At 48.4% G+C, this 15,424-nt stretch overlaps 1 protein-coding gene across 1 annotated transcript in view; it reads right to left on the reverse strand.

Moving 5' to 3' along the window:
* LOC147603900 (uncharacterized) overlaps window positions 1–15,424 on the reverse strand; it is a 267,683-nt gene that overhangs the window by 150,981 nt on the left and 101,278 nt on the right. The window contains exons 17-19 of the mRNA XM_086795826.1: window positions 6,088–6,315; window positions 5,879–5,971; window positions 5,537–5,698 (exon numbers count right to left, since the gene is read on the reverse strand). Of these exons, the coding sequence (XP_086651952.1) occupies window positions 5,537–5,698; window positions 5,879–5,971; window positions 6,088–6,315 (483 nt within the window). The remainder of the gene's footprint in view (window positions 1–5,536; window positions 5,699–5,878; window positions 5,972–6,087; window positions 6,316–15,424) is intronic.

Here is a 15,424-nt window from a genome sequence, read left to right on the forward strand (position 1 = left end):
TTCCACACCGTATAACTAAAAAAAGGGATGCTTTTCAAAGGATTACAAGCATCCTTCCACACCTACTCACCGGGGTCCCAAGGCAAATGTCTGATAGGGCAGCCACCAGCAACCAAAGGCTAACACTCTTTGTGATCATCCCTTGGGGGGTGGGGTGGGGGGGGGGGGCAACAAAGACGTGCTTCCCTAACCTGCCAACAACTCTGACTCGAAGAATATGGGGGCCCTCAATAAGGTCCTGCACATCACATCTCTCTAGCTGCCATCCATCCTGTACAGAAAAAAAGAATCGGTACATCATCCTCCCTAGGCAAGGACATACCCATAACCTGAAGAGGAACACCTGTTGCAGAGAAAACCCCAAACCAAGAATGATGACGACCTTCCAAAAAAGATCCAGTAATCCAGTGGTTGGGAATGGCTCCATCAATCTATGCAATCCTCTGGATAGAACCTCTCAAGTGCTGCGTGATATCCAATCTCTGCACCTCGGTAAGGCTCTGAAACCTCTTCCAAGCCAGCACTCTGGGGCAAATGGTCTCCCAACACCCCTTACCTTGTCAGGCTCACTGGTCGGATCGCCGGCAGGGAGGGACTAATCTATCTCGGATTGATCGCTTTTATGTGGGCGATTGGTTGGGGGAGCGAGGGGGCTCCGTCGGCATTCTTGCTGGCACCTCATTTTCAGATCATGCGCCAGTTATATTGACTTTGGAGGAGGGGACACGGGAGCCCAGCTTGCAGTTGAGGATCCCAGAGCGGGTACTTGCAGACCCCAGTCTCGCTGAGGACATTGAGAGGATCTGGCATGATAGTCAGTGCTCTGAGCAGGATGCAGCGGGCCAGTGTGCCCAGGGACTCATTGATCTTAGCTCTTTTCTGCACGTTGCAGCTTTGACACGACTGGGATAGATTCGCGAGCGGGAGCAACGGCTGAGACGCAGCCTTGCTTCGCTACAGCGCCTTCAGGAGCAGCAGCCAGCATGTGAGTGGGTGGCGTCCCAGCTGAGCCAGGCACGCCAGGAGGTTAGAGAGGCAGAGGAGCAGAGACATGAGTTTTACTATCGTCGTCAGGCCTCTCAGTGGACGCAGCTTGGTGATAGAGTGACTGGGGAGTTTTTTGAGATCACTGGACCCCGTCATGCGCGAGCAGGGGTTCGCCAGCTTGGTAGACCGGATGGATCGATAGCTACTGAGCTCGGGGAGATCAGAGCCATTGCCACTGCTTTTTATAGTGACTTGCTTTCAGCGGAGCCAGCCACTAAGGATCGAGATGTATGCAGACAGACTGTGTGGGCCCATGTGCAGAGGAGGGTCACAGACCATATGCGCACAGTTCTAGGTGCGCCTCTGTCAGAGATTGAGCTTGCCGAGGCCTTGAGGGTCCTACCGCGACATAGTTGCCCAGGGGAGGACGGACTGACGCCGGCCTTTTTTATGCGCTATTGGGACCTTTTGGGGCCAGGCCTCCGCAGGGGCTTTCAGCATGTTTTGGACACTGGGGTGATGCCGCAGAGCTTTTCAGAGGGCTTGATCTATCTTATCCCCAAGGGCGAGGGAGTATCAGATGATATTCGGCATTGGAGGCCTATTACGATCCTCAATACTGTCTACAAGGTCTTGGCAAAGGCCTTGAGTTTGAGGATCCAGCCCTTCCTGGGGGAGTTGATTCATGCTACTCAGACAGGATTTGTCAAGGAGCGCAGTATCCTTGACAACATCTTTACTTTCTGGGAGGCGACGGCCCGAGCTAGGTTTCTTGGCGAGGACTTGGTCGTGATGCTTCTCGATTTTGAGAAGGCATACGATAGAGTTGATTGGGGATTCTTAGAGGGCACTATGCTACGCCTGGGCTTTGAGCCAGGATGGATCAGAGGGGTGGCAGCTTTGTATTCCACAGCTCGCAGCCAGGTGCTGATTGCAGGAGGTCGGGGGCCGAGTTTTGAGCTGACCAGATCAGTCCGTCAGGGGTGTCCTCTCGCCCCTTTCCTTTTTCTCTTCTTTGCGGAGGCTATGAGTATGTATTTGACGGCAGAGGAGGTTGGTTTGAGAGGACTTCAGCTCCCAGTCCGGGGGGAGGATTTGCTTGATGCTGAGTTTGCAGACGACACGGGCTTATTTTTGCATGGCCAAGAGGCCAATCTTATTCGGGCTGAGCAGTCGCTCCAGGTTTTTAGTGCAGCTTCGGGAGCATTGATCAATTGGCGCAAGACAGTGGCCTTTTGGATCAGTAGTGCTCCCAGTCCGGCATGGAGTCCGGACCCCGGTTTTAGATGGATTCCTCCCGGCACAGCAGTGCGGTATTTGGGATGCCAGATTGGCCTGGATTTGTCACCAGAGCAGCAGATTGCCCCGCTTCTTCTGAGCATTCGGAAGAAGCTATTGTATTGGAGTACAGCTCGACTATCCTTGGCTGGGAGGGTGGTGGTGGCAAATCAGGTGCTGCTAGCGACTATGTGGTACATTACGTCGTGCTGGATTTTCTCGAGCTCTTGCATCAGCCAGGTACAGAGGCTGATCAGGAACTTTCTGTGGTCTGGGCGGGACGGTCAGCCAGCTCGGGCAAAGGTTGCATGGGCAGTTATTACACTTCCGCTGGCTCAGGGCGGTTTGGGCATTATAGATCCAGTCGATCAGAGTAGAGCCTTATTGGGGAAGCTTATTGTTCGGGGGTTGCTTCCAGGCGCGGAGCCTTGGAAAGAGCTCCTCTTGCAGCGACTGCAGGCCCGGGCGCCTCCTGCAGGGGGTACTTGGGCACCAGAGATTCGCTGGATCTTCATAGAGATGAGGAGGACAGGCCTCAGTAGAGGATGGGAGGACAGATTTGCTTTGAGTATCCTGAGAGCTTGGGAGCTGCTGAGACCGGGGCTCTCTCAGCGGCCTCCTTCTTGTGTTGAGGAGCGGGCCAGGCAGCCGCTCATCTGGAGCCCAGCGGTTCGTACAGAGCAGGGTCATATGCTGGGTTCTCGGCCTCGTCTAGCCTGGGGACCTTTAGCGGCAGGCCCAGCTCGTAGTTTTGGAGACTAGCAGGCTTTCTGCAGTCTACCAGAGGAGACCCAGGTGGAGAGGCTGAGTCACTTCAGAGGGGGGTTGATTATGAGGGATGATATTCAGGAGGCACTTTCAGAGGAGTGGTTCACACCTCTCGAGCCAGTGGCCCCACGGTGGATGGGCGCCTTTACGCAGTTGGAGATCCTGATTGCTGTCAGAGCTAGCACTGAGGATGGCAGATGCCTCTATTATGAGATTCAGGATGAGGGCAGACTCCAGAGAGTGGAGGTGGAGTCGCCTTTGGTTGCAGAGTGCACCTTTCAGAGGATTCGGGTAGTGGCTGCCGCTTCTCGGAAGTGGCATATTGACCCCGACCCTGCTGACGTGCTCCCGGATTGGCGCATATGGGCATATGCAGCGCGCCCCTTGGCCCGGCTATAGTGGGACCCCGGAGAGTACGAGTGGCATGATCCTTATGCATCCCTTGAGGCCACAGAGATCACATTTTTCCAGTATACTGTTCGGCTGGGACGGCATATTTTGACGGCGAGGAGGACGGTTTCTCCAGCGGCAGCGGGGCATTGGCGATTGCAGGGACTATCACAGGAGTTCCTGGAGGATTTCTGGGCTCGGCTCTGGGCTAGTCGACAGGCCCGCAGGATCTCGGTTTTTCAGTGGCTGGTCGCCCACAGGGGCTCAGCAGTTGGCACTTGGCTTGTTTACAGCGGTCTTCCGGCGGCCTGCGTCCGATGCGGCCACCCTATGGAGACACAGAGACACTGCCTTTGGGACTGCCCTCAGGCACAGCAGATTTGGCTGCGGATGCTGCGTATTCTGGCCCCCCTCTCTCCAGAGGGTATGTTTACGTGGGGTGCCGCTGCTTGGTCGACCTCGTCAGGGCCTGCTATGGGCTATGAGATGGAGCAGGGCAGTCAGGCCATCAGATTTATTAGGGGCCAGCCTCGCCTGGTTCCGGCACCGGATTTCTCGTCCGCCAGCTGGACACAGGAGAGGGATTTACGATGGGAGCTCCTCAGCAGCCTCACCATCTGGTTCACCTGGAGGGCCCGGTGCTTTACGGCCTTTGAGGGGAGATTAGAGCCACCAGCAGAGACTGTTCGGGGGATTTGGCAGGAGTTGATCCACACCCTGCGAGGACAGTACGACCGCATCCGGGGAGACTCGGATGAGGCGATCTTACGGCGCCAGGCCTTTCATACCACTTGGCGCTGCGGCCCGTTCTACACCCTACACACGGGATCCCCCCGTTGGCACTACAGGCCACCTGTTTGGCTCTTTCCCCCCCCCATTGTATGATTTAGCCGCTCAGTCCTTTAGACTGATGCTTGTATTTTGCAGCACCTAGGGAGAGTCTCCCGGGCTGCCATGATGTATTCACTGCTCTTCTCTCTGTTAGGAGCAGGAGAGATCTCTTTTGTAGCCCTTCGGGCGTTTTTTACATAACTAATGAAAGGATATTTTCTCGGAAAAAAAAAAAAAAACTCGGCACTGATTGGGTTTACGTGCAATCTCCATACGTTGCTTCAAAAGGCCACTAGGGCCCAGAAGCAAAACATAGTCCTCAAATAGCTCACAGTCACAGGCAAGAACCATGACCCTGGGGACAGCATCCGCCAAGGCAATAACCACCTGGGTAGAAGATGTCGGCAAAGCGTGGAGGGGGGGGCACTTGAAGAACCAGCCCAAAGGCAGACTCGATGGCCTCTAGCATAGGCCAATATGCGCGAGGAAGACCTGGGAATCTGAGAGTAATCGGGAAACGGTTCCGGTCTTCCTCAACAGGGTCAAAATAGCTGGAGTAGGGAAGAAAAAAAACCTTCCTCGGGCCCAATGACAAACGGCTGCCTTCAAAACCTCTGAGGCTGTGTCCTCGGAATCAAAATCCACCTGAAAGAAACCTCTTCCAAGCAACCTGACATCTCGAAAGTGTGGAGCGAGGTCGGAAGGTAGAGCCGCCAGGACCCAATCCCGAGCCTAGAGACGGGAAGGGTGAGATCCAAAGATTCTGGCAATGAGGGTCGTTTTGGAGTCTTTCTAAATTTCGGCGAAGAGGACCGCGAGCTTGTCTTCGTAAAAAACAATGGTTCGCCCGGGCGAGGGAGAATGATTAGCCATGATGCTAATCGAAAAAGAAGGCCAACTTGAACCTGGATGAGGAGCAATCCGAACCAAGGGGGTCGTTGGAACTTTTGATAGATCATACCTTAAAATATCACATACAATACTTTGAGATCACTTGCTCCATGGTTGTCATCGACTTCCGTTTAATTCGCAATGCCTTAGAAAGAGAAGAGTTCATGTAGAGGGCTACAGTTGATTGACCTTATCCATATTGCGCAAAGAAATAGTTTTTCTCATAACATGCCATGGTTGAAGGGGACTTGACATCAAGGGAAGAGATGCTTCTTTTAGTAGCATTCCATGGTTGTAAGAGACTTGACATGAACTGAAAAATGTTTCTTTTCCCTTTGAGTCTTATTTCCATTACATTAGCAAAAAAACAAGCGAGCATGCTTCTACCAACCTGAACATTGTCAAAATACTCTTGTAAGCAATTCGTACTAATTGCGCCTTCCACTTGCTCTGTCCAGTAAACCGAGCTTCCACATAGTACCACTTGACCTGCCCAGACTTGCACCCAATCTGTTCTCAAAGAAATCTTATAGGCAGCCAGTGATAACCTTATCTGTTCCAAAACAAGCCAAAACCATGCTCAAGAGAATTTAGTCTAGAATTTAATCAAATGTAATACAGTTAATAAAATATAACATCGTTTTGTTTAAGTTCATCTTATTGATCACTATGGGAAGCTTAGAAAGGTAATGGGAAGCTTAGAAAGGTAATGGAAAAACTACAAATGAATGACCTGCTGAAGAAGACTTTGTTTCATTTTCTTCTCAACTTCACTTAACCAGTTCTCGACATTTCCAAGCGGTTGCATTGTAGATGCAAAGGGCACCTGCAATCTTCAATGAGAGTAGGCTTTTCAAAGACTCATTTCTGATCAAGCTTTCGCACAAGCAAAGTGATCATAATGATAAAGTTGAATATAATCTCCATTAGCTCATAACTTGCCTTTTCACCTTCAGCAGAGTTCATCGCAACTATCTCCAAGTCTGGCTTAAAATCCAGCTCAGATATAGCCTCAAAACATTTATGTAAATGTGGTTGTACAGCCAGTGGATTTTTTGCCTGAGAGAGAATCTGCAGCAGCTCATCATTTGACAAAAAGAAGAATCGGCTGAATGCTAATCGTTTTGTTTCCAGATAGTCTGTCAATCCCTTCTGTACCATATCTATCATCTGCAGTATTCAAAGTCAAAGAGGGATAGTGTGAAGATTGTGCACTATCTTTGCAAAAGGTGTGCCTTATCTAACAGCACATATAAGTATTCTTCTGATCAATCTACAATAAGACTTAAAGAAACTGTAAATTGTATAAAATGCTCCACTGGAATGATTGAGAACAGGTGCTTCCACAAATGCTGGAGGGTATGGATCTACTACTTGAATTTGATTTTGAGTTAGTACTAGATTTGTGATGGGGAGAAAACAGAATTAGGGTTTAGAGTTCATTCATGGGAGACATACACAGAGAAGCAAGGGAGAGAGAGAGAGAGAGAGTTGTGGGGATAAGTCAACTCATCAATAGCATGAGTGTGTGACTCCCCTATCACACATGTATATTGCACTAGTACACATAGTGCACTTAGTACATTAAAAGTACTAAGTGTACTATGTACTATAACTTATGGGCTTGTACACACTATAAGGGTGGGCATAACGCCTTTACCCCAACAACCTCCCACTTAAAGGCAAAGTGCCCTTAAGTAAAGGAAAAGAAAAAATCAGCATGTACATGATAATATACAAGGCCATATCAAGACTGAAACTGGCCTCATCCAATGCCCATCAAGTGTCTGCAATGAGCAAACCGCTCCGGAGGCAAACTCTTCTTCAGCAGATCAGCCGGGTTGTCATCCGTATGAATCTTAACAAGCTGAATTTGCTTGTTCTCTATCACCTCTCTGATGAAGTGATACTTCACATCCACATGCTTCGTCTTTGCATGAAAGACAGGGTTCTTTGCCAACTGAATGGCACTCTGACTGTCACAATGCAACAATGGAATATCCCCTGTATAGCCCAAATCAACCACTAACCGAGATAGCCATAATGCCTCCTTGCAAGCCTCTGTGGCTGCAATATACTCGGCCTCTGTAGTAGATAAGGCTGTGCACTTCTGCATCCTGGATATCCATGACACAGCACCTCCTGTGAATGTAAATACATAACCGGTAGTAGACTTCCGGTTATCTGGATGACCGGCATAATCTGAATCCGTGTAACCATGCACTAATGCATCCTGTTTGCCAAAGCAAATGCACATATCTTGTGTGCCCTTCAGGTATCTCATGACACCTTTCACTGCTTCCCAATGCTTCTTGCCAGGGTTGGCCATGTATCTAGAAACCACTCCCACTGCAAATGCAATGTCCGGCCTAGTAGCAACCATGGCATACATGAGACTGCCACAAGCTGAAGCATACGGAATCTTGGCCATATCAGCCCTGTCTCTATCTGACTGTGGGCTGTCCATAGCACTGAGTTTCACATATGGAGGCAAAGGAGTACTAGTCTTCTTCCCCCCATCCATATTGAACCTCTGCAAAACTTTGCCAATATATTCCTTCTGAGACAAATACAACACATGCTGATTTCTGTCCCGAAGTATCCGCATACCCAAGATGTGATTTGCATCACCCAAATCCTTCATATCAAAGGTTTGATGCAGCCTCTGCTTCAAGGCATCCATCTCTTTACGAGATTTCCCGGCAATCAACATATCATCAACATACAAAATGAGGATCAATAGACTGCCATCCAAAGCTTTCTTGGTGTACAAGCAGTGATCTATGTCACTTCTCCTGAATTTCTGAGATTTCATGAATGTATCAAATTTATGATACCATTCCCTTGGTGCCTGTTTGAGCCCATAAAGACTCTTTTTCAGCTTGCATACAAGCTTCTCCTTTCCACTCACTGCATAACCCTCTCGCTGCTGCATATATATCTCCTCATGGAGATCACCGTGAAGAAAAGCAGTCTTCACATCCATCTGAATCAAGTCCAGATCATCATGTGCAACCAAAGCTAACACAGCTCTAAGTGTGGTCATTTTGACCACTGGAGAGAAGATCTCATCAAAGTCCACACCATATTCCTGCTTGAAGCCCTTAGCCACTAACCTGGCTTTGTATCTTGGCTTTGCATCTGGTGCAACTTTGAGCCTGTAAACCCACTTGCATGGCAAAACCTTCTTGCCTGCAGGCAAATGCACCAACTTCCATGTTTCATTTTTATGCAGAGAATCCATCTCTGACTTCATGGCACGCTCCCATAGAGCTTTGTCTGCCCTCTGTAAAGCCTCCTTGTAACATGAGGGCTCCCCACAGTCAGTGAGCATCAAGTAGTCAACCCCTGGAACAAACCTGTCAGGGGCTCTGGAGGGTCTTGTGGACCTCCGTACCCAATGACCATCATTTGCAGGTTGCTGTCCAGCCTGCATATCACCCATTGGTGGCTCCTGTTCCATGCCATAAGGCTGAAATATCATGCCCGGTATCTCCTCTAACTGTGGTATATCCATAGGGATATCTTCTGCCATATCTGGCTGTCCATTTGGACGATTTTCAGCACCATTTAAGGGCTGGTTTTCCTGCTGTAATGGCTGATTTACAGCCCTTTGTTGTTGTCCATGATGTCCATCATCATCAAAGATGACTCTGCCAGGCTCCTGTTGCCTTGCAGGCTCCTTATACATGCATGTTTCATCAAAAATGACATCATTGCTGCGTATGATCTTTCTATTCATGGGATCCCAAAGTCTATACCCCATTTCACCTCTGTCACCATATCCTAGGAATATGCATTTGTGAGACTTAGGATCAAGTTTGGTGCGCATTTCCCTGCGTATGTGCACGTACGCAACGCAACCAAACACTCTCAAGTGCTTGTATGACGGAGGCTTCCCTGTCCATACTTCTTCTGGCACTTTCCCACCAAGCCTCGTGTTAGGTGACCTGTTTATAAGGTGAACGGCTGTCATAACAGCTTCAGCCCAAAAACCATGAGGTAATGCAGCATGTGACAACATAGAACGGACCTTCTCCTGTATGGTCCTGTTCATCCTCTCTGCTGTCCCGTTTTGTGGAGGATCATAAGGAGTAGAGAGCTCCCTCTTGATGCCTTTAGCATCACAAAAGTCCTGAAACTGTTTGGACATATATTCTCCACCATTGTCGGAACGCAAAGCCTTCAGTGTTTTGCCAGTTTGATTCTCAACAAGAGCAACAAACTTCTCAAACACTGAGAATGTATCACTCTTCAAACGAAGAGAATAAACCCACACCTTGCGTGTGGCATCATCTATAAAAGACACAAAATATTTTGCCCCTCCCAAAGAAAGCTGAGGCATCTCACATACATCTGTATGCACAAGCTCTAACTGAGCATCTTTTTGTCCAAGAGCTTTCTTGTGGGGGCACTGTAGTTGCCTACCATATATACAATGCTCACAAAACTGAAAACTTGAAAACTTTAGAGAAGGCAAGTAACCCAAACGAGACAATTGCTCCATTCCTTTGACACTCATGTGTCCCAACCGGCTATGCCACATAGAAATTTCCGGCAGCTCGGTTGCATTTACATTAGCATGGTGACAAACACCTGCATGCATGAAATAAAGAGTGTCCACCTTAGAGCCTCTGGCAACAACCAGTGAGCCCTTACTAATCTTCCACTTTCCACTACCAAATGTGGTAACATAATCAGCATCATCAAGCTGTCCAGTAGAAAGCAGATTCTTCTTGATCTCAGGCACATGCCTGACATCATGGAGCATAAGCTGTGAGCCATCTGAAAATACAAGCCTCACATCACCTCTGCCAAGAATTTTGCATGCATGGTTATCACCCAAATAAACCACTCCTTCATTGCCAGCAGTGTACCTGACAAACAAGTCTCTGCAACCTGTGACATGAAAGGAGGCACCTGAATCAATGATCCATGAGTGCATACCATGACCACCTGTAAGAAGTGAATGGGCATCAAGTGAAGACGTAAAGAGGACCTCATCCTCACTGCCACCTGCATGTGACACATTGATTTCTTCAATCTTGACTCCACTTTTGCCCTTTGGCTTTACATCTTTGGCTTCATCCTTCTCTTTGTCTTTGCCTTTTCCCTTTTCTTTTTGATCATTTTTCCATTTGTAGCATTGCTTTTTAATGTGTCCCTTCTTGCCACAATAATGGCATTCCAAATCCTTTTTGGAGCGAGACTTGCTCCTTCCCCTTTCTTGGCTTTTCCCCCTTTGCTGGGATCTCCCACGTGCATTCATTGCATTGGACTTTCCAACAGAGTTGTTTTTCCTGTTCATCTCTTCTTGAAGAAGAGCACCCTCAACATCTGCATATGACAGCATAGCATTCGAATTGCTAGTGGCTGTCCTGAATGTGTCCCAACTCTCTGGCAAAGTGCATAAGAGAAAAGTGGCTTTGAACTCATCGTCCATTGCCAACTTTTGATTAATGACTTGGCTGACAATACCATTAAACTCATTTAGATGGGCTGTCATAGACGCCCCTTCCTTCATCTGAAGACCTATGAGTTTCTTCAACCAATACACTTTGCTTGAGGCACTTTGTTGGGCATACAAGTCCTGCAATCTCTGCCACATTCCCCAAGCTGTCTTCTCTTCACGAATGCTGAAAAGTAATGAGTCTGACACAGACAACATGATAGTAGATCTTGCCAGCTCATCCATATCTTCCCACTCTTCAGCTGTAAGAGAAGCGGGCATCACACCCCTTTCTTTGATAGGCTTGTGCTGCTTTTTCTGGAGCAACACATTGTAGCACTGGGTTTGCCAAATATCATAGTTATGCGAGCCTTCAAGCTTCTTGATGTGAAGCAATGAAGAGCTCTCACCTGTGGTTGCCATAGCAAAATGCAACCTGTCAATGCCTGACTCCCTGCAAAATGTGCAAACACACTGCACCAAAAGCACACAAAGTGCTCACAGTTTTTCTCCCAAGCTTTATCTCCCACTGCGGAAGCACAAATGCAACTTTTCTCCCACTTTATGTGATGAAATCACCAAAATCTGGTTGCTGCAGATTTTGGACAGCACCTTAAATGTGCTCTTTTGCCCTTCCAAAGTACTGTACAACAGTACCAATTGCTCACAAATGATGTACCAAACCTGTACCGGCAAGTACAGCAGCTGAAATTGAACCTTTTGGTCACTCAAAACAGTGTACAGCCATGCCAAAACATGCACAAAGCTGTGCCAAATCTGCACCAGCAGGTACAATAGCAATAATTGCTCTCCTGGCTGTCCAAATGAGTGAAAATCAGACTTTAACAGTCCCGAACACTGCATACAACAGTTCCGAACAGAAATTGGGCAAAAGCCCCTTGACTGCAAGCTGATTTTTGAGGATTCAAGGCATAAATGTCTTGCCTGCTGCTTTGCCAAGCTCAACAAGCATACAAACTTGAAAAGCCCCTTGATTTAAGTTCAATTTCTGATCATACATGGTACATTGACGCACATGAAGGCATCCAGAGTGTTCACGATGCTTCCCCCTGGCCACATATACATCAAATACATGAAAGCCCCTTGAATTACAGGCACATTGAGTGCTTGTAAGGCATCAACACATTATCCACAGCATTAAATTGATTGCCTGCATGCAAATCAACCAAATCAGCACAAAAGCCCCTTGATTTGCACTGCAATTTGCTGCAATTTTGCCCAAATGTGCGATTTCTCACATCATACAGCATGTATGAGTGCTTAATTGCACAATTACATCAAAAGCCCCAAATTTCGACATCCAATTTCCTGCAAATTGATCCTGATTGTGACCAATTTCCTGCAAATTGATCCTGATTGTGACCAATGTCACCCAATTTTGCCAATTTTGCTCAAAAATTGAGCAATTGAGCACCTGTACCTGCTCAATTGATTTAATTGATAAGAAATTCGCAGTATTGAAGCAAAATACCTCTGATTTTTGATTTCTGTTGCAATTTGCAGGCTGAATTTTGTGTTGATGCTGTTGCAGAAAGGGGGGGGGCTTCTTGCTGATGTTGCTGAATCAGGAGTTGCTTGTGTTGATGCTTATGCGCCTACAGCTGTACGGATGGCTGGGCTGCGTAGCTCTCCTCATGGGCAGCACAGTAGACGGCGCCTTGGAGACTCCCACACAACTAGACGTAGACCAAAGTCTTGTGTGTTCGCTACGAGCTCGACTGCCTTGCCTTCGCTTATCTGCCCAATGTGGTGTGCCTTCGCCGTTTCTGCCTGGCTGTTGGCTACCTGTAGCCCGCGTGAGTGCTTGTCACGCCTCGTGTGTTCACCTGACCACCACCACGTAGGCGTTGCAGCCTTACGCCTTGTGGAGCAGCGAAACGACCAAAGTTGCCGCCTTCGCCTGATAGCTCTACGCCATCTTCTCCACCTTCGCCTGGGAGATCTGAGGGCAGCTATGGTACCACTGGCTCGGGCTATGGCACAGCTGCTGCTACTGGGCAGCGTGGATTCGCCTGCTGGGCAGCGTGGATGCGCCTGCCCACGCTGCTGCTTCTCTCCACCCACCTGCCTGCGACTGGTCACACAGTCGACCAGTAACCAGCGCTGCACAAAGGCGACCAGCAAAAAAGGCGACTCACAGAATGAGCAAACGACCAGCAAAAGGGCAAACAATTCTTGATGAGAGGGAGGGGAACCTGGTGACCAAAGCTCTGATACCAGTTGATGGGGAGAAAACAGAATTAGGGTTTAGAGTTCATTCATGGGAGACATACACAGAGAAGCAAGGGAGAGAGAGAGAGAGAGAGTTGTGGGGATAAGTCAACTCATCAATAGCATGAGTGTGTGACTCCCCTATCACACATGTATATTGCACTAGTACACATAGTGCACTTAGTACATTAAAAGTACTAAGTGTACTATGTACTATAACTTATGGGCTTGTACACACTATAAGGGTGGGCATAACGCCTTTACCCCAACAATTTGGATCTAGGTTTGTTCTTTTATAGATCAATTGCTATTTTTGGTAAACTAGTGCTTTCTCTGCCCCCATAAGGAGAGTAACGTTGATGCAAGAAGACTTCGGCAGAAAGTCCTCAAATGTGAAACGAGAGTCAAGATGCATAAAAGGCGAGGATGTTCTTCTCCTCCAACTAGTCACTCTAGGAGGAGAAGGCTATCTCATACAATGGGGGAAGGGGAAAACAACCACACAGGCGGTCTCTAATGCCATGTAGGCTCGCCACCGCTGCCAGTGAGAAAGGGACCATGATGGAAAATCCTTAGGAAGGCCTCTCAGCGGTTCCGCATACGATCTAAGACACCCTAAAGCTGCCCCCATTGACCATGGAGAGTATGACTGATATCAAGCCAAATGCTCCGAATGGATTCCATTTAGGGGGTGAGGGTGCCTTCAATGGCTTTGCTGCATCAAGCTCTGCATATGTGCCATGCAGCTATACTGTTGCAAATCTCCCATCTCTGGCAAGAACCTCGTGGCCAGCGACATGTCGATGGAGCTGGGATTGACACTGTAGAAATGCGAAGGTGAGAGACCTGAAGGACTAGTCCTCCTCATATGGCATGACAACGGCGGCCTCAGTGGCACAAGCAACTATGCCCGACGTAACAATATAGTCACGGGCGCAATCATAATAGTGAAAACGCGTAAGATCCTCTGCCAAGCCTGCTCAGCCTTCGGGCAATCCCAAAGACAATGACGTTGAGACTCCTGGAGATAGCCACATCTCCAATCCTGCATTTTGCATACTTGTCTCATGGGGGTCAGGCATGTTTTGATATGGGGGTCGCCGATCTTCTGTGAGCTCGCCCAAATCGAGCTGTATTTCCTCTCCTTCTCACCTCTAGTCCCTGTTGCCGGGTGGCGAGCTGTCCATGTTGGACTGAAGGGGTCCCCCTTCTAGTACTGAATTTGCTCCTCAGCTGGTGGCCCCCATAGATGGCCAGCTGCAAGTGGGGAGGCAAGTAGCAGCAGGTAGGTATGTTGCTGCCTTGGGGGCATGAGCAAGGGCGGGTGGGGAAACACGGGCGCAGACAAAAAAGGGGAAGAGAGAGAGGGCGGGTGGGGAAAAAGGGCCTAGAGAGAAAAGCGAAGCGGGTGGGGAAACAGGGGGGCAGACAGAGAAGCGAAGAGAGAGGGCGGGTGGGGAGAAAAGCGAAGAGAGAGAAGGCGCACACAAAGAAACAGGCGCAGAGAGAAAAGCGAAGAGAGAGAGGGTGGGTGGGGAAACGAGCGCAGAGAGATAAGCGAAGAGAAAAGTGAAGAGAGAGAGAGAGAGAGAGAGAGAGAGAGAGAGAGAGAGAGAGATGAAATGAAATGAAATGTTATATTAACGTCTTCAAAAGGCCAAAGTGACCTATGAGACCAAAGTTACAACCTCGTGACATCTGATACACTGTCTGGAAAAGAAAAGAAAGAACTGAATGTAAGTATCTAGCCCCACAATACATCAGTAGGGGGCATCCGGAAGCAGCAACTAGGGAGAGTGGGAAGCTAATGCTACTAGTCAAAATGGGGGACATGAGTACATGGATACATGAATACATGAATATGGGGGTACAAAAGTGACAGTGAGTAAAACAGTATATGGCTGGAGTCGTAATCATCCTAGGAGCTCTAGCATGGGTCTCTGCCGGATGGCCTGGATATCTGCCATAGTGAGATGCCTGGTCGGACGAGCCCGATGCCTCGAAATGATGCTCTGAATCCTCCGGTGTAGGCACCGTCTCCGATATGAGGATCCGCGAACCCTCGGGCATCTAGATCTGCCCAACTGGATAGCTCTCTCAACTAGAGTCCCACGGGGTGCCCGCTGCTGGGCTGTCGACTGTGTGTCCTCCCGGGTAGTCCCTCTAAAGAAGTCAGTAATCTGTCTCTGTGTGGACTCCCTACCAGTCGGGTGCCTACTCCTGATAATGGACTCTCTGAGCCTGCGGATCTCCAGGAAATAAAAACCCAAGCATCGCTGATCACAATAGTCCATGACTCTAGCCAGTGGTGAGAGAGAGAGAAATGAAATGATGATATGAAATGAAATGATATATTAACGTCTTCAGAAGGCCAAAATGACCTATGAGACCAAAAAGGTTACAACAATTGGTGGATCTGATACAATGTCTGTGTATGAAAAGCTAAAAACAACTAAACAACTAACTGAAACTAAAAAAACTATGAGGAAAAGTACGGTACTAGGAGCTCCTAATGGATAACATCTGGGAGGAAAACTCTAGCAACAAAGGTAAGCATCATACACATCACTATCCAAAGATGTCTCTCATCGGTCGATG

Source organism: Cibotium barometz, chromosome 63 (genome assembly GCF_041138505.1).
Source record: "Cibotium barometz isolate CiBa-2024 chromosome 63, ASM4113850v1, whole genome shotgun sequence".
Taxonomy (NCBI): domain Eukaryota; kingdom Viridiplantae; phylum Streptophyta; class Polypodiopsida; order Cyatheales; family Cibotiaceae; genus Cibotium; species Cibotium barometz.